The sequence below is a fragment of the Coptis chinensis genome, unplaced genomic scaffold (assembly GCF_015680905.1).
Source record: "Coptis chinensis isolate HL-2020 unplaced genomic scaffold, ASM1568090v1 utg4047_pilon_pilon, whole genome shotgun sequence".
Classification (NCBI taxonomy): Eukaryota; Viridiplantae; Streptophyta; class Magnoliopsida; order Ranunculales; family Ranunculaceae; genus Coptis; species Coptis chinensis.
This window is the reverse complement of record NW_028238151.1, coordinates 57,969-80,808: the sequence shown is the minus strand read 5'-3', so window position 1 is coordinate 80,808 and position 22,840 is coordinate 57,969. Positions and strand designations below refer to the sequence as shown.

The 22,840-nt window shown below is 36.3% G+C and overlaps 1 protein-coding gene across 1 annotated transcript; it reads right to left on the bottom strand.

Annotated features, from left to right (window-relative positions):
- Positions 1-119: 119 nt before the first annotated feature.
- Positions 120-5,570, bottom strand: LOC147473173 (homeobox protein knotted-1-like 2). The gene is made up of 5 exons (XM_086587761.1): positions 4,734-5,570; positions 4,500-4,622; positions 4,264-4,399; positions 731-996; positions 120-637 (listed from the first exon to the last, which is right to left on the bottom strand). Exons 1-5 carry the CDS (start codon positions 5,136-5,138, stop codon positions 434-436), a joined length of 1,134 nt encoding a protein of 377 aa, XP_086443887.1. The 5' UTR covers positions 5,139-5,570; the 3' UTR covers positions 120-433.
- Between the last annotated feature and the right edge of the window lie 17,270 nt (positions 5,571-22,840).

Sequence of the window (22,840 nt, the reverse complement as noted above, 5' to 3'; positions counted from 1 at the left end):
AGTTCAGTTTGACAACCACCGCTAGGAGCTGTTCTGCAGCCATTAGGATATTTGGTCGCGACTAGACTAGATTTGCTGCTGCAATCTGTCTGCTCGTATTAGAGTACACTTGAGACCAATTTTGAAGACAACAAGTCATTAACATAAATCAGGCTGGCTTTACACATCCCGCCTCTTTTGGACAAACTTGATATCAAGGAGATATATCGTCTTCAGTACTTGAAACTGAAACTAATTAGCAACATAAATTGCAATAATTGCCATAAATCTAAGTGACTAGGTATAGTATAATACAAAAGATCGACCATTGCACTAAGAACCATAACGGCGCTGCCACAAATTTCAAGTTTTGACCTCGGCTTCAAACCACAATCAATTTTCCAGCGCACATCCAAAAGATACCAGGTCTTCCATTTCCCACTTGCGTGTGGCATCATGGTCCCAACCTGTAATTACCATCTGCCATAAAGTGGCCATCCATGTATAGAGCTGCATTTTGGGCATGAAGCCCATCCATCACTACAAACTGCATATCCTCTGAAGGTTTCCAATGTCGTTTCCTTTGGTTTATGAACCAGTTATTTATCTGTTTCTGATCCAAACCAGTTGATTCCGCTAAAGCAACCTTCTCTGTCTCCTGTTTCAATGTTCAGAATATCATATGTTACAACATAAAAGAGCTATAGTTAATGAATCCTCAGATTTAAGAATTTCCAACTCAATTTTCTACGTGGGACTTACCCGATGGATATGACCATTTATAGTGTAGTTCCCACCAATTGAGTAGCTTTTGCCTGGCTTCCTTTAGCAATTTACTTTTCTTCTTTTTCTTTGAAAGTTCTTGCTTGAGGCTGCCCAGGTAACCACTATATTTCTTCAGCAGGTGATTCTTTAGTTCTCTGTCTTCAGCACGTGGATCGATTTCAGGAAGTTCAGTTTCTCCCCCACTATTGTCTTGATCATCCTCGGACAAACCAGCCCCGTCACACTTACCATCTGCATGGATCAGTTAAATAGGACATAACCTGAGAACTCTAATGCGAGAAAATCAAAGGTGACTACGAAATTGCACCTCTTACAAATGCTTACTATATTTAGTGTGCATACTGCTTCATTATGATGAACAAACAACCTTTCACCCTCTGATTAGAAAATACAAAACTTGGTCATACAGAGGGGGAATTAACAGTACAATATTCTCAGATTCAACATCTCTCTTCAAAGAGGTGTTTCAGTCCATGTAACAATTTGGTAAATACAGTAGATTGCAAGATTACGGCTGGGACACACCGTGGCATCGCATTTGCTGTAGTGTTAACTAACGATGTCTGATATGCGATACGTCTTACATTTTCAATTAGCCCTTCACAGCTCCTAGAACATATTTAGAACACAACACATAAACCTAACTCTGTACATACTTTTTGAAAAAATTCCTCAATCAACATCACTCAATTTGAGGAATCCCAAGAAGAATTGCCGTCACTATGGGTGTGTTTGATCTGTGGAAACTCCATATTCTGGAAAATATCTTATTTATACCTTACGCACATGTAGGGGAAGATCCAGGGGGTGGGGGGTGTGCTGCTGCACAACCAACTTTTCCGTCGAAAAAAAAAATACTAGTTATAATAGTGTATATAATTCACCCAATAAAAAATATTTGTAGTGTATGTTAGTTGTAGCAGCCCCTCTTGAGTGGCAATCCTAGATCCGCCCCTGCGCACATGCAGTTCAAAACTAAGTAATTATAAAAAATTTACAACTATATCAAAATCTATTATCACCGTTATGAGCAATACGCTTCAACCAATTAAACTATAAGCCCTGACCTTTACCTATGTTTGGTACTTTATTCTACATACAATTTACTTGCTTGGCCTTTTCCGGTGTTGTTCAGTCTTTCCCTCTCCGTCATTCCGAAAAGAAAAGAACATGCAGTTCAATACTGAATAGTAGTACAGACTGACTGAAAGTGCACACGCAACCATACATGCATCTTGAGTTTCAACACGACAATAAGTATTCTTCTTGGAAGGGCTGGTGTTGCTCTTACAAGCTGAAATATTGTGTTTTGAGGGGGCATAATGTGGTCCATCAGTCCATGGGCAAGACCAGGTACTCCCTTAGACAAGTTAGGCCATCCCTTTCTATGCATTTACTGAGACCAGGTACTCCGTTTACTAAGAGCTATAGGCATCAAATAATTTCTTCTCCTACAAAGTTTTATTGTTATCTTTCTATGCAAACTTTTTTTTTTTATTGGCAAGTCTGTTTTAAAATGAGATTAGTAACTCTTTGATGCTGGCGGGATTCGAGCCCCAGACCTCTGGTGTCATCATCCAAAAGTTTTACCGACTTTGCTAGTCGGCACCTGCAACTTTCTATGCAGACTCATTGTCAGCTATGTGACAATTCCCAGGGATTGTTAATATCCAAGACTCTAGATATCATATAATGTGCGTTGACATCGATGACTAATCATTCTCCTCTGACCTGTGTAAAAGAGCACTCTAGCTAGGACACTACTCTCGTTTTCTTTGTTTGGACTGTTCAAGTATCTCACGTCTATTGAAGAGATGAGTTGAACTATTAACAATATGAAAATGACTTTCTTCATATTTCAATGTGAAATACAAGCCTGGCTCTTTTCAAATATCCTAGATCGCTATCTAGGTATGGTAAATTGGTAACTCGTTTTTGTAACTTTGCATTTAACTCCTAATTACTTGGTTAGTGTCCTACAATTCCTTTTAATTCCTAATTAAAAAAAATAAGCATATACATAGTGATTCTTGAACAGGCATTGCCTTTAAGAACTCAAATGGCCAGGTGATCATGCAAAAAGATTCAAGATTTTGTATGATGCTTGTCGTATCACATAATAGATTCTGATATATTATTCTTAAACTTCAAGCATTTTTTATTTAAACAATAGAAAACACCATCATTCACATCATTTGCAATGTCTAAATATGACTCAGCACATAGATTAACAAAAATGATTATGATTAGATATTACCCTTTATGTAGTCAGGAAGTACAATGTAGGATGACTATATACAATAAAATATAGTAAAATAGCCTTACTAAATTCGACTCAGACTATCAAATTAAACAACAATTCAAACATTCAAGAACAGTCAATATTTGATTTTTGCTTTACTTCTCAATCTTTTTAGCTTTTTAGCTAAACCACTCAAGATATGGTGGGGGGTTTGGGAGTACCAATTGTAATTTGCTAGCTAGCTACGTACATTTTATCCCGACGTAAGTACGTAACCCCATTATGTGGTCTTGTGTAAAATTTATAAATATAGAGGCAAAATTCAAAACCCTCACAATAGAAATTGAAAAACAAAAAGAAGGCAAAATAAGCTATATGTACTGTAAATTAATTAATTAAATTTTAAAATATACATACATATAACCAAAAAAAAAAAAGAGATGACAGTTCGTTTAATTTTCTCTCTCTTCTCTGTCTCTCCGCCACCCACACACACAACTACCGAATAAAAACTATTAAGTAAACTGTCTTCAATGCGTATCTTGTGTGGGAGTAGGAAACTATCATTTCCAAAACCAGTAAAGATGGAAAAATAGTAAACTCTATACCTACTTGTCTTCGCTAACAGTAGTGAAGTGTCTAGGTAATTGTATAAAGGAGTAGTCCCATGTTAGGCAAATAAATGCAACTCCAACACAGCATTACCACATAATTAAGAACTGCAACAAGGAGTTCTACTGTTTCTTTTTTCAGGTCTGATTTCATTTAGTTAATTATTTTCCTTTTGCATTGGGGTTGCTTCTTTGTTCTTTCGCCTAAAGCATTCCAGCAGACCACTAATTAATAAAATGTAAATGAAAAGGGAGCTCAAAGACATCTCCATAAAACAGTATCCAATGTTCAACATTTTTATTTAAAAAATAAAAAATGATAATACTAAAACCCATGGACGAGGGTGTTGGTGCCATGCCACACTCTTCTCTCACAGATCATAACCCATACTTCAAAATCTAGATTGAGAGAGAGAGAGAGCTTTGGCAACGAGAAAGAAAACTCATTTTGGCTTGTGTGATTTAATTTTATCATCAAGAATTTCTTTCAGAAATAAAAGAATAACGACTTCACGAAAGTTACAGATGAAAGGATTCTTTAAACGTTAATTAAGCACGTGATTAAGATCAGGCCTACTGTGATGTGTGTGTGTGTGTGAGAGAGAGAGAGAGAGAGAAACGAGTGTGTAAGTATAGTATTAGTACCTGCAGTGAAGATAGGAATGGAGTCATTACTTATAGTTTTAAGCTGAGCTTCAATCCTTCTCATGAACTCCATTGCCTCTTGCAAAGGTCTCATTAGTTCCTCTCGGTATTTAACCAACATATCGCAATAAGCTTCCTACAAATCATTACCAAACTAATGAACAAATAAGCTCAAAGCAATTTAATTAGTTAATTTAAATGATTTTTTAATTAAATGGCCGAGAGATCATTATCACCATGAATTGATCAAGTTCCGGATCTGCTTGAGCATCTCTATAAGTGATCTTTGCTTTCTGTTGGGTCTCGAACTCTCTTCGAACCACCGCCAATTGGTTCACTACTTCAGCTGGTGCTCCCACCTGTGAGAAAATAACAAGCCAACCCAACACCATTTAGCTGAAAAATAAAACAAAAAAAATTCTACTTGTTTTCAGTTTGTGTGCAGTGCAGCGTATGCATCGGATATTCACCTTTTGGCAGTCCATGTACGCTTCCAAAAGGTTAGAATACTGAGGATGTGAGACGATCTTAGCCTTCATAGCATCAACATCGTTAAAGCTCCTAGTCCTTTGTCCTTGTTCTTGTTCTTGTTGCTGAAAGAAATGGGTTGTTGTTGTTTGTTGCTCATGATTTCCTCTTAGTAGTGAATAGTGAAATTCTCTAGCATGTTGGTGAGAGGAACTAGCAGCTTCAGTCTTGACCATTAGAGATGGTTGATGAGAAAGAAAAGAGTTCATGGCTAAATTATTCCCATAAAGAGAGGATGAAGGAGAAGCAGCTGAATTATTTGGTGCAACACCTAGAGCTGTAGGGTATAAGAAACTCCCTCTTGAAGGTGTGTTTTCATGATTACTCATTTGAGAATAATCTTCCATGACTTAAACAGACCCAGATAAAGTAAAATAATACAAAACTCAAACCCTAATTCAATAAATAATTTCAAAAATGTTAGTTATAAAATAAAACTAATAAAAGGACAAAGAGACTGTTTACTAGCTAGCTAGAGCAGCTTAGTTATAAAACTGCAAAGAAATCACCCATGAACTCAAACAAGAAGATTCATAAATCATGGGTTCTTGGGGCACAAGAAAAGTAAAGTGAAAGTCTGGTCTAAAAGATATGGTTTGGCTGAAAGGATAATTTTGAGGTGAGAACATATCACGGTGGCCAAGATGGGAGCTGTGGGAATCGATCAGCACTTGCATTCATGATATTGAGAGGCTAGCTAGGCTTCCGAGGAGGAGCAGTTCGTGGGAGAGTGGGTGTGACAAGACGTTTTGAGAGAGAGAGAATGAGAGACAAGGGCAAGAAAAGCAAAGCCAACCCCCACACCCGTCTATTGATATTCGAGATAGATAAGGTGATTTTCATTCTTTTTTGTTTCCTTACTTTTTCACCAATTCTTTTGCGTTTTAACAATTTCTTTCACCGTTCCTGTTGCTTGTTAAATAACAATTTCTTCACTGCATTCAACAATTTCTCAACTGTTTCTGCTACTTGCTGAATCCTTGCACACGTTCGTACCTCTTTTTACTCTCAAAGTCTTACCCTATAGTCGTACGTCCATTATTATTGCATTAGCTAGTAGTATTTGTAAGCTCGAATGCGATTGTAAAACTAAGAAATACTCAAATACGTGTTTGATGATTCTGATTAATGTAAAGTGTAAACTGTCTTGTATAATGATAATTAGTTGTGTCGTAGATGCTCTTGAATGCCTGAAGCAGAAAGTCCTACCCTATATATATTTTTTTTTTGCCTTGTTGAAGGTCTGAAAGTTAAGTAGGTGCTGTGTTTTCAGAATATTCAACAACTGTCAAATTGGTGGTGCATGTTAAATGCTTATTGTTCGCAAATATAGTGATCAAATGAAAAACCGTTGTGCAAAATAAAACAATAACATAGATGGATCCAGGATTTGGAAAAGTAAAATAATGTATAAGTAATTTGCTAGAAAAATGACCAAATAAATACAAGTATCCGCCAACGCCATATGTTTTTTTAGGGGAGTCCTATTACAACCCCGAGACATTGAACCTGATTATTATGTCCTTGTGCGGCTGTGCCTGAACCCAATAGATTAAATTATTATAAAAACCCTTATTTTATTTTATTTTTATTTTGTAAGAATTGACAAGTAGTTAGACAACCCAATACTCAAATACAAACTTTCTCTATCTACTCAATTTATCTTTGAAGCATTATATATATATATTTTGGATAATTTCTCAATTAGACTATGATAATGTCAATTTCTTTTTAATTAGACCACAAATTGTTATTCGGCGCATTTTGTCAGCAACTAATGGAATAATGTCAGTAATTTTTTGCACTGAGTTGCTGACAAAATTCGAATTGAGAACACATTGACATTATCATGGTCGAATCAGAAATTTATTTGGTTTTTCGTTAATATTTGAAATGTTACCTACTGAAAACATAGGAAAAAAATGAAATTGGAGTGGGGTACTGAGAATAACACTTGGCTTCCTCAAATGGAGGTACTGCCTTAATTTATTTCGATTAAACAAAAACAAAATAAATAAAATAAAGGTCTCCGGCGAGTGCCTTGAATTTTATACCATAAATCATTTGGTTCGTGACCAATGAGTACGATCATAGTGTTTTCCACTTTTCCCTACTCCTTGGGACCTTTAGACCCATTTTAAATGACATTATTCCACCAATTTACTTACCCTGTGATTAATTTGGTCAATTTTGGTGTTATCTTTTTTCACTCTCCTTCAAACCCCCTTTGGCTTTGCCAAATTCCTTTAAAACGCGAGCTACCAGCCAGACTGTATAGTGTATACCTTGGCAATTCTAGAACCCGACTCACGTTTGTTCCAAATAAAATTAAATAACATAATTTTCTTATTTCAACCAATTTGTTTAGGGGTTACCTAGACAAACAAACGTGGGTTTCTTATTGCATTGAGGAAAAATATTATTGGTGTGCTATTCATAGGCATTTTTTATTTTTTGTAGATGTTTACGATTGTTTCCACACATTTTATCCTTTCAATCTTCAACCTAGAATCTTTATAAATTGATGATTGCAAGGAAAACATATTGCCTCGTCCCTTGTGGACTGTGTTGCATGGGTACGGGACGGAGTGTCTGGTTTGGACACGGGTACGACGATTCTGAGAATTAGGGTCTGTTTTGCTTGTGTCCGGGTGTCTATACCAGTGTCCGCAGGACACGGATACGCGATAGAAAATTAGGGCGTATCCATGCAACAGAACTTGTGGAACTTTCCAAATTCATACTTGATTGGGTCTACCTGAGTTGTGCGAGAATTTCACACACGGACACACCCACGCATGCCTGAGTTGCACCAGAAGCACGTAGGAATTTCAGCCCAGAGGAGAAAGGTTTCATATAATCACGTACATTCTATGATCTATCTCAGTAGCGGGGTAGATTATTATTTTTTATTATTGCATAGCATGATATAAATATATTGATAGCACACACGACCTTTACTAACTTTTACCAACTACTAGTTAAGTAGTTAAGTAGTGAGTCAAATCCACGTTGGATTACTCGTTAAGCACAAATTAATTTTTATTTAAAGCTGATTGCTGAATAAAAATTTCTTTATCACTCAACACTTTTTAAAGGGCCAGCCGTCTAATTAAGCACTAAGCACTAAGCACTCTAAACGCCCCCATAGTGATGAGAAAATACTAAATTGCACAAGGGAGAGTCTTCACTCTTCACCTGTAAGGAATGCTAGAATACCGCACATTTGCGATATTTCGAACCAAAATTGTTCTTAGTGCGTGGTACCAAAAATAAAAAAGAATGTAAAGCTTCGAATCAAACCAATTGAAAAGAAAATAGCTGGTTTTAATTAGTGAGGTGACACGTATGCAACTCCAAAAGTGGGTTGCCTGCTGGATTTCGGGGTGGAGCCAAATCCAAATCCTTCTTCCCATCAAGATTATGATTTACTAGCACTGTTACATGATGGGGATGATGTTAGCACTGGCAAAAAGTGTCCTCCTTCATAGTAATTCGTGGGCCCACGGTACCTGAACCTAGGAGGTCTCATGTTGGGTAACTCATTGTTTGAGACAATGGTTCCAGATTAAATACAAAAAACGAACTTACTGCTCTCTCAAGTCTCCAGGTTCTATCTCTCTTTTAATTTGCTAACACTCAGAGACTGAGTGACGGATGCAGAAGTACGAATAAGAATCATTCAAACGGTAAACAGTGGGGAAAAGACTCTGAGTTTAAGTTACAATAAACTCTGAGTACTTATACGACCTCACATGGGGAGAGAAGAATTGAATCTGGACTCTCGACAGGCGGCAAATATCACCAATTGGAGCATGACACCGCTGAACTAATAACCTCACCTTACCTGTTATGTATATATATATATATATATGGTAATTGTTAGTTTGCAAAAAGGTTATCCCGTTATTATCACCAGGTTAACTTGGCTTTTGAGCTTAGCATTTTCAGCTTTTGTAAGAAACCAACACGTAAAACGTTAAAAATTCCAACATTTTATACGACTGAATATTGTAAACTTTTTCAACTTTCACGTAGTTTTGTTTGTAGAAAAAAAAAATGCTGTGATTTGCATTAAAATCACGAGTCTAAGGAGAATAAAATTAGGTGGTACATAAGTACATAACACCATAACATATGCCCACTCGACATCTTAAAGTCTAATTAGCACATTTTCTAAGAGTGATTGACGAAGTTTGAAAAATCATGGGGCTGACCTCTTAAATATGAGAAATTGAGAGTGGTATTAACTATTAAGTATTATTCGGGAGGCTTGTCTTATTTTGAGCCTTGAAGACCATGCCTCTTAAACAGAAAAGAAATGGAGAAAAGATTATTATTATTTTTTTTTTTCGCTAATATAGAGAAAAAAATATTAAAAGAAAGAGTTATGCAAAATTAATGAACTGCTAGTGGACATGAACAATACTGTGAAGCAATCCTGACCTGTTTTCTGTCTCATGTCTTGGCCTGACAAATATGCACACCAAATATCTCTCTCTATAAAATACCTCCCGCGTCTCCCGCGCTCCAATGGTGATTGGTCCCACAAAACACAGAACACTTTGAGTTGATTTGATGTCTTTCTTCTTTACTCTTTTAAAGGGATTGGACATTTCTACGTGACAGTTACCCACGAGACTGCAGTGCCCCTTCCCAACCCTACACCTAGTAGATATGGAGTGAAGATTGTTTTGCCTCTTCCCAATGCCTCTAAATTAATCACCCCAAGCTACCCTCCCCAATTTGATATGACAAATTTATTTAACATTTGTTTACACGAAAATATAAGAAAATCACATATACTTTTTTTTTTTTTTTGGCAAATGACCACATTTCTTTCTAATTCCAAAGAAAACTCATTGTTTTTGTTTATTGAGTCCGGATTCAGAGAGGGTATCGGCAGTTCCGCACAAGGCAATTTGTGTGGCCACACCCAGTCTCGCTGGATTCTCATTGTGATCGAGATGTATAACGTGAGAACGCGGTCCGGGATTAACGCCATATTCCTTATTTTTTACCAAAAATGGCCTGTCATATTTTTTTTTTTTTACCACTACTCCATTGATATGTTGGTAGTGTGGTTTACTATTGACTAGTTAGTCATAATAGCAAGTCGCTGTATCTTAAAAATAAAAAAATTGGTAACAAATCCCCGAAGAGATAACGTGTTAAACTCATATTCTTCCCGCCACTCTTCTTCCTCTATTCTATCAAATTTATTTTCTTTTTCTTTTTTATATTTCATTGATTCTCTATTCAATAAAAACATGAAAAGAGGTTGAATTGATCCATGGTCATATGGAAATTATAGGAGGAATGAAAGAAGATGGTGTAGATCTGTAATAGAACGACATAACGACTAAGTATGAAGATTGATGAAGATGACGAATAAGTCGTCTTACACTCTTAGATAATTGTTTATGCGTCGCTGTATTTGATTTTCTTTAACTTTTTTTTTCCACACAACAATTCAATTTTGTACATGATATTAGAACCACTTCAACAATATAGAAAATTAACACAGTAATAAAATTTTATTGATAACATAATTAAATATAAATAAAATGTTTATAAACTAATACTAATAACGTAAAATTAATTACACTTGATGATTGAGATGAATTTCACCTATGTCCAAGTGCTCACAGTTCTTCAAGTTAGCATTGTTTTGCTATGATACAACAATTAGTAACTCTAAAGTGTAGCAATATAATTTAAAGTTTTAGTGAATTTTTTAATGGATTTTGTATTCTCAATAGAAAATTTTTAGAAAAATAGTTACGAAAAAAGAAAATAATTATTTTGGAGTGTTTTTGAATAAATATGACAATGGTTTGAATAAAAACAAAATATCTCTTCAAATAGTCACTGTGTCTACTCAAATAGTCACTTTATCCCTTCAAACATATCTCTCGGACAAGTTTGAAAATATTTTTATGACTATTAGAAAAGAAGCAACCACTGGTAACTTCTTTACTAAATTGGCAAAAGAAATTCATATTTTATAGTGTGAAAAACTGTCAAAACGAATTTCAAAAACCAAGCAATTTAACGGATCAAGCCCAAAACCACCAATCATAGACCATATAATATTTAATATATACCTATATTTATTTGCTAGTGAGTGGATTTAAACTCTCCATATCCAACTGGGGTTTCAAAATATGTACTACCACACCAATTCAATTTAATTGATAAAGTACACCACTTTTTCTATATGGGACCATTTTATATTCACACTTCGATTTTTTCCAAAAACACATGATTCACTTAGACCCAATATTCTTTATTTACAATGTGCGAATTATTAGATGTTCTACAAATATGTTGATGCAAATTGTGCTTAAGCTTTTGTTGGATTCCAATGTAGCCCTTGTCTTGCTCAAGTTCATTTCTCATATCTTCTTTTGAATTCCATTTCCCCTAATCCTCTACCACAACCTCCAATGCTCATCCAATTTTAGTTGAAAATATTAATTATATATTTTTATCGTCACAAAAAACTCGGCACCACACATATTGTGTGCCAGAAACTAACATTTGCAAATGTTTATTTGGAAAAATACAGAGAGGAATTTCTGGCTCTATTTGATAAGTTTCATATAAACTGCAAAAGTCTTTCAACCTTGAACTTGTGGAATTTGTATATTGCTATCTAGATTTTAGCAACGTGATATGTTTAGATTGCTCATCAAAAGTGGTAAGTGTGAAGGGAAGAAGATATCTCTATCTAAATCTTATTTATTTTATGGCAAATGATAAGAAAATATTATTTTCTCTAAATTTAGTGCGCATCGACGATAGTAGCATTAGATAGACATACACTCGTATCTTGAGGGTATTCAAAAATCATTTTGTTTTTTGTCTTGTCTGTGGGCTACGAAATAGTTGCCAACTTAGTGAGATCTAACGGCTATTAGGCTAAATCTCTCCATGTCGTGGAAAGAATGATCTCTCCTTATCACAACTCTACTCTTATTTATTTGCATTTTTTCCTACAATAATTTACTGAAAGAAAAGGAATTGTTAATGGGTCTAGGAACACTCATGTTAATTATCAATAAAGGTGTGCTTGATGATAAAAGCAATTTTCTAACTAAATTTAGCAGGGAAAGTATTTTAATTACTTTAATAAGTCCAACGACAAATAAGTTCACTCCCATTGAATGCAACCATAAGTCCATAGTAAAATGTCAAAGGACATCGGTTTCACTGAAAGGCCCACTAAGGATGAATTAGTTCATCATCCATTACACTTATCGTAATAGCATGATTGGTGAAGACAGCAATGGAACGACAAATGTAAGGGGCAACTAGCCTTTATAGGGGGTAGTTTATCTCAAGTAAACAGATATATCTGCAAAGGAAGTCTCTAGGAGACTAAGTACGACAATGATGTAATGTATAATTGTACATAATTATTTGACCAATATAATCCAAAAACAAATAAATAAAAATCAAATGGTATATCTCCTTAAGATACTAGATTTTCTCGGCCCCGGGTGTAAATCTCGGCCTCTACATTTTACAAAGAAAGCATGGCATGTGGATACATATTTAACAGCCCCAAAAGTAGAAACTTAAGGGAGAAAAAAAAAAAAAAAAGCAGTAAGTTTTTCCTTCGGACAAAAACAAAACAAAATGAGTGAAGAAAGCCTAAGAATAATATTCGTGCTTTTAATTGATTAGTTTTGTTTCCAGTAAACAATCCCACTATCTCTCTTTTAATGGCGTCAAAGAAGAAGGAATCTCAGAATTCATGTAGAGTTTTATCTTCGTTCATGTTTTATTTTCTCTCATCGAAATTGGATTGGGATTTCTCTTTTAATTGCAATCATAAAGTCTTTTTAAACTTTACAGCAAACCTGTGCGACAAATCAAGATCGTATGTAGTAGACTAATTACCTTTAATGAGACAATTTGTAGTTTTTTTGGATTACGATTAAGTGAATTAGCTATATAATTTTTGTGCTTAATTTCAATGGGAGGCATGGCATATTGTAGTCACCAGCCATTAAATGAGTTTTTTACAATGCCTTATTCAATATTGAAATATATTATTTCAGTAGAAACTAGAAAACGAATAGGAGATTTTAGAGAGAGAGAAAGTCGGATTATGGGGGGAGAGAACGATTCATTACTTTCTTGTATTTTAGTGACTCCATTTGTTTCCTATTTTTTGAGACGTCAAGTATGTATCCATATGTCATGTTTTCTCTGTAAGGTGTAGTGGGGTGGGATTTACACCCGGGCGGAGAAGATCCGGCCTCATCTCCTTAATTCCTTTATGTACCTGTTCTCTCCTGATAAGGGGTGAACTAGCGTTAATCTGGGACGTCAAAGCACTTAATGGGTTAGTGCCTTTGACTTTGAGAGTGATATATCACCCAGGAATACCAAATCACTAATGCTGTTTTGTGGTTTTGATTTTATGAGAGAAAAAGGGCGAGCAGGATTGGTCTTCTAGATTGAGCTGAAATTGGCAGTTCTAGTGGGATAAGGCGATAAGCGCTAGCACTGGAGGGTATACTGGCTTGCTGAGCTATGGGTTGTAAATTGTAATTCTTTATATCAACATATCAACTTGGAAGTTGATATAAAGGAGATAGACAAGTACCAGATAAAAGGAGATTGCAAAATTGCAAACGAGTAAGGAGGACATGCCCTGTTTGGGAGTTTGAATTGTTATGGACCTCAAGAAAGGCCCACTGTATGCAATTGGGGCTCCACGCCTCCACCACCCTTGTTTTGGACTCTATTGCAAGACCATAATAAATACACACGTTGGACCTCAAGAAAGGCCCACCATATATATATACATGCGAATGTATATTGCGATTAAAAGATCTCTGTCGTTGGATTGCAAAATTCTACTCGACATTTTTCTTCGACACCACAAATCTGAACAATTAGCAACATTCTTTAAATTCAAATGCACCGAGTTTGATGCATGGACCAAAATATCGCCGATAATCCCGATATATCCGATATATCGCCGATATATATTGGTATATTAGTACACTGACATCGATATTTCCGATATATATCCACCGAATATAGAACTCATTTTTTTCCGATATATATCGGAATTTCCGATATAAAATTTTATATCGCCGATATAATCGATATATCCGATATTTACGATATATATCGGTTGACTTTTTGACTATTTTTTAATATAAATCCGATATTTCCAATATATTTCCGATATATTTCTGATATTTCCGATATTATATGTCCGATATATCCGATATTTTCGATATTTTAAATAGTTTGGAATAGTCACCAAAATAATGGATATATCCGATATGTCCGATATATATCGGTTTTTGGGTACACCGATATGTTGATCGATATCGATATTTTGGGCCTTGGTTTGAGGAACTTTTAAACACATCCTTATAAATGAATCAAACTGAGATCTCGAAGATAGCAATTTATATAAGTAATACTCATCACACCCCAACTTCCTCTCTCCACACCCCAATTTTTTCTTCAAAAAACATAGGCTCCCCACACCCTGTTATTTACTAATATGACCATTTGATAAGGATTGGTGATAGCTGTCGGATAGAGTTCACAAAATCATGACATGTGTTCCAGATGATTTGAATTTGAATTTTGTTTTTGCTTAAGTCACAGGGATAACCTCTCAGCAAAATGGCAACTCTCAATATCTCGATTCCTAAGAGGCCACCTATAAGCATGCTCAATCACTTGTCTAGTAACCATAACCGACTAGCAACAGGGACTAAAGCTTGGTGGCATGGCAAAACCACTTTTCGGCGAAAAAGAAGAGACAATGACAACCTACTATAGACAAGTTTAATAGCTTAAGTGTCATAGCTCCTGGAAATCCATTCCAAGGACCTAAAATACAAACTGTAACTCTTTCCCTTTTTATTTTCCTTCTGCATCTCTCTCTGTACTTTTTTCAGTTATAATCAAAATTACCCTTTAGCAAAAAAAAAGTAACCATAACCGTGTTTAAGAGCAAGTAACAAAATGATTAAGAGAATTGAACCAAAAAAAACGAAACTAACATAAAACATCAAATACATCAAATACAAATTAATTAAACAATATTATTTGATACGAAATGAATATCATATAAGACCAAGTCCAATGGGGGGTGCTATAGTATGCCACATATGGTTTTTAGATTTTTTTTAGCAGTCCAGCCAAATTTGGCATACCAAAACATGAAAAACAAGTCTAATGGGTTGTTTTTTAGCATTTTGTCGAACTGGTAGATGGGCGGCAAACTTTCTGCCATCGGTCACTATTTACCCTTTGAATAGTAACAGTGAACAATACAAACGACAAAGTTTCTGCCGTCTATTGCAACTTAACGCATGGACGACTCTAAACTCTGTCGTCAGTCTCCTAGAACTTTTTTTTAAAAGTTGCTAGACAAGGCTACAAATTTAGCTGGGTATATCACACCAACCAAATTTATTAAGACCCTTCTAATAGCTCCATTGGAATGATTATTTGGTTTTTGGGTTGTTATATATATAGCTTTTAGCATCTCATATGGCATCTCATTGGACTTGTTCTAACAACTAAGACTGTATCTCTCAAGCCTACTAGCTTTTAAGTATAAAGTCATATATAAGGAGTTTTTTAAGTTGAACACAAAGTTTTTTTTAAGCAAAAAGGGAATCACCCCCACATAAATGGAGGGATTCCCTCAATGGGACTAACACTTACACAGGTCAATTAGGGATTTTGCCGAAGCTCTATCCAAACAAAAGAACGGAAGTGCTCGACCTCCCCTAGATACTAGACTATGAGCTACAATATTTAAGGATCTACCAATATATAAAGTTTTACAGTCATCCAACGTAACTTTGAAGAAATAAAATAAATATCCTGAGCAATAGAGACCGGTCCCCATGATAGTAGTCTTGGTCGCTTTTCCATGGTAGCAACTAAGTTCATACAATCCGTCAAGATCATTAGTTTCTTGACCTTCATTTTCCTAGCTAGTTCTATTCCTTTGAAGATGGCATGAGCCTCTGCCTCTTCTGGATCTCTAGATGTAGTCCTGTCGTGTCCTGCACCAATGCAAACCCCATTATTATTCCATAAAGCAAAACCTAGACCGGCATGGGAAGTTCATCCATCCATGATGCATCTATTGAGACATAAAACCAATCTTGGCTTAGGCCAAGATTCAACTAATGCACTTTTAGTGCATTTCATCCCTATATTAGATGTGATGAATGACGAAGCCTTAGTAAGGGTGCATGCAATAGAGTTATGGCAATATTTGTTAAAAATGATGTCATTTCTATCTAGCCAAATCGAATACATAATAGTGCCCATAATGCTAAGCAAATCAATAATACCGAGTTTTGATGAATTACTATCAATAAGTTTGCAAATAATAGAGTAGAGGTTCTCACCTGGATCCCAGTTTTCAGTTCTAATGCACATGTTAGAAGCATACCAGATTCGCCTGATGATGGTGCAATGGAAGAGGGCATGTGCAGTGGATTCGACTTGATTACTACACCTTGAGCAAATAACAGACTGAATGATATGTCGAAAGTGAAGATTCTCTCGAGTAGGCACAGCCCATTTTTTACTTTTTTTTCCAAAGGAAGATCTTTACCCTCTCTGCTACACTTAGTTGCCATATAAACTTCCAGAACTGGGGATCATTCCCTTCATCGTTGTATAAGTTCCTGCTAAGGTACTTGTACACAGATTTGACCGTGAGTTCTCTGTTATTATCGCCCAACCATCTGATAGTGTATTCGTGCCTAGTTTGGCTTAACGGTATTTTCATAATCTCATCAACAATAGAAGGGATGAAGAGATTATTTATGATAGTAGTGTTCCATGTTCGATTGGTGGGATCAATCAACTCAGCTCTTGAATTAATGGCATTAGGCCTATGGGGGCTATGGGCTTTAGAGTGGGTAACGTAGGTACCCAAGGGTCAATCCAGATATTGATATTGGACCCATCGCCAATGTGCCAGCAGAGATTTGGAAGGATATCATTATTCACTTTGATAATACCTTTCCAGATTTTGGAAGCATTTCAAGGGCGTTTTGCCCTGAGTAAAAGTGTGTTAGGTGAGTATTTCCGTATGAGACTAGATGCCCATCTTTTGTCTGGCTCTTTGATAATTCTCCACAAGAGCTTACCAATCAGAGCTTAGCATCAGTGAAGAATGCACCAATGATCCAGCAATGAAAAAAATCATTACAACTATCCAAGCCAACTCCTCAGTACGTAAGTTTTTTACGTTTGATCAAAGCATCTTGCGTTATAAAGGATGCATAGTGGTTTCCCCTAACTCTGCATGGTGCGATAACATTCTCTTTGAGTTTCATGCTACACCAGTAGCGGGACACTCAGGGATTTTACTGATACTTACAAAGCGATTGCAAACATGTTTCTACCGGCAAGGAATGAAAGCGGCCGGTGAAGAATTTTGTAGCACAATGTGTGACATGTCAAAAGAATAAAGTTGAAGCAATCTCTCCTCTTGGCACCCTCAACCCATTACCTATTCGATGGCGTTTGGCTTGATATATCCATGGATTTTATTGAAGGCCTTCCACGGTTCCTCAACAAAGCGGTTATTCTTGTGGTAGTAGACCGGACTTAACAAATATCGCATTTCAGCCCTAGCACATCCTTACTTTGCGCAAGCTCTATTGCTAACGTTTTCATTGAGACATAGTTAAACCATGCGGGCCACCTCGCTCAATAGTCGAGTGATAGAGATCTGATTTTCATCAGCACCTTCTGGGAAGCTTTTTTCTGTTCACAAGGAACATAACTGTGTCAAAGTTCCGCCTATCACCCTCAATCGGATGGACAAACTGAAGTCACAAATCGCACATTAGAATGTTATTTGAGATGCTTTGCAAGTTTAAGCGCCCAAGCACTTGGGTGACTTACCTTTCCTTGGGCCGAATGGTGGTATAATACCACGTATCACTCAGCAATTAAAATGACTCCATTTGAAGTAGTCTATAGCCGTGTACCACCCTCCATTTTAGCCCATATACGAGGCTCAACAGCAGTTCATGCAGTCGATATTACTCTAAGAGGCGAGAGACATTTGACACTTCAACTACTCAAGTCCAACATGGTCAAGCTCAAAAACAGAATGAAGATTTATACAGATGCTAAAATAATAAAAAGGGAGTTTGCAGTGAATGATTGGGTATATTTATGCCTCCATCCATATCGACAAAGCACCGTAGCAACGCAATTGTATTCAAAATTTTCTCCAAAGTTCTATGGGTCATTCCCAATAGTAAGCAGAATTGGTGCAATTGCCTATAAATTGGATCTACCTACTACATGCAAAATACACCCCGTGTTCCATGTTTCAGCATTAAAGCAATCATTGGGAGCAAGAACAATTGTTTCTACAAAGTTACCAGTACATGCAGATGAATTTAGCTGGGGTACCAATGACAGTATTGGACTCAAGATATCAAGGCTCGAAGTTACGAGTGGTTAATTGATTGGGGCCGGTTTTTTTGTTGAAGAAGCTACTTGGGAAGATCTTTGCTACTATTCATAACCGTTATCCATCATTTAAGGCTTGAGACAAGCCTTTTCTTAAGGGCGAGGGGATGTTGGGAACCCTAACTTAGCCAGTGTGACACGCACCATGACCACTAGGTCTATGCATGCAACCCGTGTTCTATAGGCATATATTTATTTTAGTAGTTTTCTTATTATTAGAATCCTAAATATAGTAGGATTCCTTATTTAACATATCTCAACCATTATATAAGGTTGTTTTAGGTTGTAATACAGAGTATAATGAATAATATCTCTTTTAAGCCTTAGGGTTTGGTAGTTAGATCTTCTAATCAAAAGATCAAAGGTGGTGGATTGACCAATCAAGGATCAATTGTTCTATATAGGATCTAGATCCTATCAGCAGTCATTGGATGTTTGCAGTCGGAACATGCAAAAGATTTTCTACTTACTTTTTCGATGGAGAGACTTGGACAGCGTATGTCACAGGTGGAGTATCGTGCCATTCTCCGATACAGTTTTATGATTTCTCTGTACTCTGATGGTAGTCTTTAATTGCCCTGTATGCAAAAAAAAATAGATTAGATGCTTATGGAGACCATGTAGCACATTGTAGACATTTTTTGGGTTTTAAATACCGACATGATTATGTTAGAGACATTTTGTGTGATGCATTTTGGATGGCTGGAGTACAAGTGAAGAAAGAAGCTCATGTTAACTTTCTCACTGATCCAAATGAGGGCAGATCAACACTTCGCCCTGCGGATATCTTGATTTACATGCAGTTGGTATGAGGGAAAACATGCATATGTGGATGTAACTGGAGTCTCTCCGTTGGTAGGGTTGGGAAATGGTGGCTTTGAGGTGGGAGAAGCAGCTAAGAGAACAGCGACAGAAAAAATAGAGGAGCATGAAGACGCTTGTAGGGCTTACCAACATTGTTTCATTCCGTTTAGTTTGACACTTTCAGTTTCTTGGAACAACAATATGTTGAGCTCCTCAAGAGACTTGAGGAAGGTTATGGGTAGTAGCGTTATGATAGCTGGGTTCTAACGAGTTTGTTTTAGAATGATAGGATTTGCTGGAGGGGAAAGGACTTGTGGGCGCTTGCTTGTTGCACGCTTGTCCTAATTATTTGTAAATTTCCAAAAAAAAACATTTTCTTTTATTCGAATAGTATATACAAAAAAAAAAAAAAAAAAAAAAAAAAATCTTTTATTTGAAGAGTATACATACTAAAAAAAAAAAATGGATATGTGGCATTTGTCTTTACATCCATGCACTTGGTATACCATGTTGTCATCTAGATGATACCATAGAACCACCTACTTTGATGGAGAGTGGAGAACTCACATGTGTCATTGTGGGCATACCACAGCTGCCGCCTAAGCTCAACACTATAGATCTTACACTCATGACACACAAGGGTAATGGTGATACCCCTAATCCGCTTGGTGTTGCTTCGCATCTTGATGAGACGTTACTTGATAGTGCATTTTGTATATCTTTTCGTACTGTGAAAAATATACCACGTGCTTGTCATTTGACTTTTTCTGGTGCATTAAAATATGCTCTCTAGGATATTACGGCTGACCTTGGTCCAGTTATGCCTTGAGTTCATCTCTTTCTTTTGTCACACTGCACTCTGCAAGTTTTTCAACCACATAATCGTCAGGAACGTTGTTCTGGTACTCGAAAAAATCTTCAGCAGAAACAAATTTTCCATTCTTTGACGACATGGAATGAGCCTAGTGGGGTGTTCCATTTGTTAGAATCTGTAATAGAGTCTCATTCAATCTAGTCAACCTGCAGGAAATCCGTCCCCACTTAGAATGTGCGTTGATGCTTACAGAAAGTTGTTGATGGACATTTTGCTGCAGCTGCAGCAATAAAAGTGTTGTCATCATCGGGGGTTGCCTCCAATACTGTGGAGACTATGTATGCATTAAAGGAGAAACACCCGATGCAACAACCACCTGTGAGACCAACTGTTCCTCTTGTTTAGCCCCCTTTATTGGTAGAGAGTGACACATTTTTGTCATGCATTAAGTCGTTCCCAAAAGGCATTTCTTGTGGCCGAGATGATCTCGTGCTTTCGGACTTGTTAGATGCCATGTGGTGGTGCTCTGGTGGCTATTTCGTCTGCGATTTGCTAGATACATTGACCTCTGTGGTGAATCTTTAGTTACAGGGACGATGTCCACAGCCGTTAGCAGAATTCATAGCGAGTGCTCCGCTTACTCCACTTCTTAAGCCGGATAATAGAATTCGTCCTATAGCTGTAGGTATAGTTTTACCCCCCTGGTCTCAAGATTGCAATGAAAAGAGTGGGAGACTTAAAGTAAGAGTGAGGACATAGAGTACATAAAAATAACAAAACGCAAAACCAAATTTTCATTATTATTATTTTTTTTTGAGTTGAAATTTTATTAATAATAGTAACATTTTTTTAAGAAATAGAAATTTTTATTAATAATGATACCGAGTTTTACAAATAATTAAGACAAACGTGCAACAAGCTGCACTGCAAGTCCTTTCTGAATGACAAATCATATTCTTTTAAATGCAAACTCGTTAGAACCAACTGTCATTGTACGTTACTATCAATAACTTTTTGCAACCTCTTAAGGAGCTCAACAGACTGTTATGCCAAAAAATCGAAAGTGTCGAAACTAAATGAAATGAAACAATATTGGTTATCCCTACAAGCATCGTTGTGTTTATTCATCTTCCCTGCCGTAGCTCTATTAGGTGCTTCTCCCAACGAATTTTTGAATCGATTTATTATTATTAATATTATTATTATTTTATGCCAACAACTAAGAAATTTTTAGGTGCTGACTAGCAAAGTCGGTAAAACTTTTGAGTGATGATATCAGAGGTCTGGGGCTCGAACCCCTCCAGCATCAAAGAGTTACTGATCTCATTTAAAACAGGCTTACCAATAAAAATAAAAAAAAACTACAAAATTTTCTAACCAAATTTTTGAAAAATTCATCAAAATCCGTATTATACTTTTTAAGGCAAAAATCGTGAATTATTCTGAATCTTTCAAGTATTCGGAAATATTAAACGTATGCCCCTTCAAAAATTTGATTTGCCGGCAAATTTCTAACAAGGGTTTCTATTCACTGTGATAATCAAGCAGGTATTATGAGGGCCCAAAATAATTCCTATAATGGAGAGTCTTGACATATATGTCATAAACATAACACTGTTGAGACAGATGTTACGAGATGGGATAATAGCTATTGACTTTGTGAGGTCAAAAGATAACTTAACTGATCCGCTAATTAACTAAAGGCCTGGCTAAAAAGCTTGTCTTTAGTACATTGAGGGGGATGGGGTTAAAGTCTATTAAATACTGAAGCTTATTTGTTAAAATCGCCGATAACTAGCGCCCAACTTTAGTGAATTGAGATCCCATACGCAAGGTTCAATGAAAAAGCAAGTTATTCGAGTGATTTGTGATGGTAGTACAACCTAGAGTGAAAACTCTGTACCCATCCCTATGATGTATCTTATTAAGGACGAGTTTTAACTCTTAATACTTTCTATAGCTGGAATCTAGTGGGGTGTAGTGATACAATACACTCCTGATAGAAGCACCTATATAAATGAAAAAGTGGAGCCGCTTCCTATAGGAACTGAATAGGCTAGTCCCTAGTAGCACTTATGAAACCTAGGAAGCTCATGGCTATTACGAGCACAACCGAGGAACTCTATATATGATGATTTTTGAAAGTTATGTGAGTTATCTCGTTGACTCGGTTTACGTAAAAAGTTGGACAATTCAAAACTTCGAGTTGATTTGGTCAACAAATAAACCAAACAGGACTAACACTAAGCTTTAATGTTCGAGTCTTATGACACCTTTAGCCCATTCATAACTTCTAACCCACTCCAACTTAAATTATTTTCTGATTTCATACATGTGGGGGGTTGTTATAAAAACATTACTTAGTTTTTAATATGTATGAAATATGCCTTTGATTGGGTTTAAACCCACGACCTTTTCTCTTTTAGTACACGTAAGTGCGAGACTTTCATTGAAGAAAGAACTTGAGGTTCTTATGTTTATATGACTTATGTCTTTGTATAGGTGTAGTGGTGTAGAGAGATAAGGTGTAGAGAGATCAGGTAATACTATATTAGTTTTTCAACAAGTTTTAGTTTAGCAAGTGCTTACAGATTCCTGTAAGTTAAAAAGAGCTTCGGAATTCTTGGAGTTGAAAAATTGACTAGCTTATTGGACATTCCTTGCGATAATTAGGATTAATAACTCAACTAATCAACCTCAACTTCGTGCATCTAGACCATCCAAAAATCTAGAAAAGTTTATAGTTGAATTTAACACGTGACTCAGATCATTGTTGTTTCCATGGTCACCAATTTCGTATGACACAGCAATCATGTTTTCAATGGAGAAAACCAAATAGGTAGAGGAATAGCGAGCACTTAAATTCATTCAATCAATAAATTGCGATGAAACATATTGCGAAGAAACACGATGTATACTCACAAA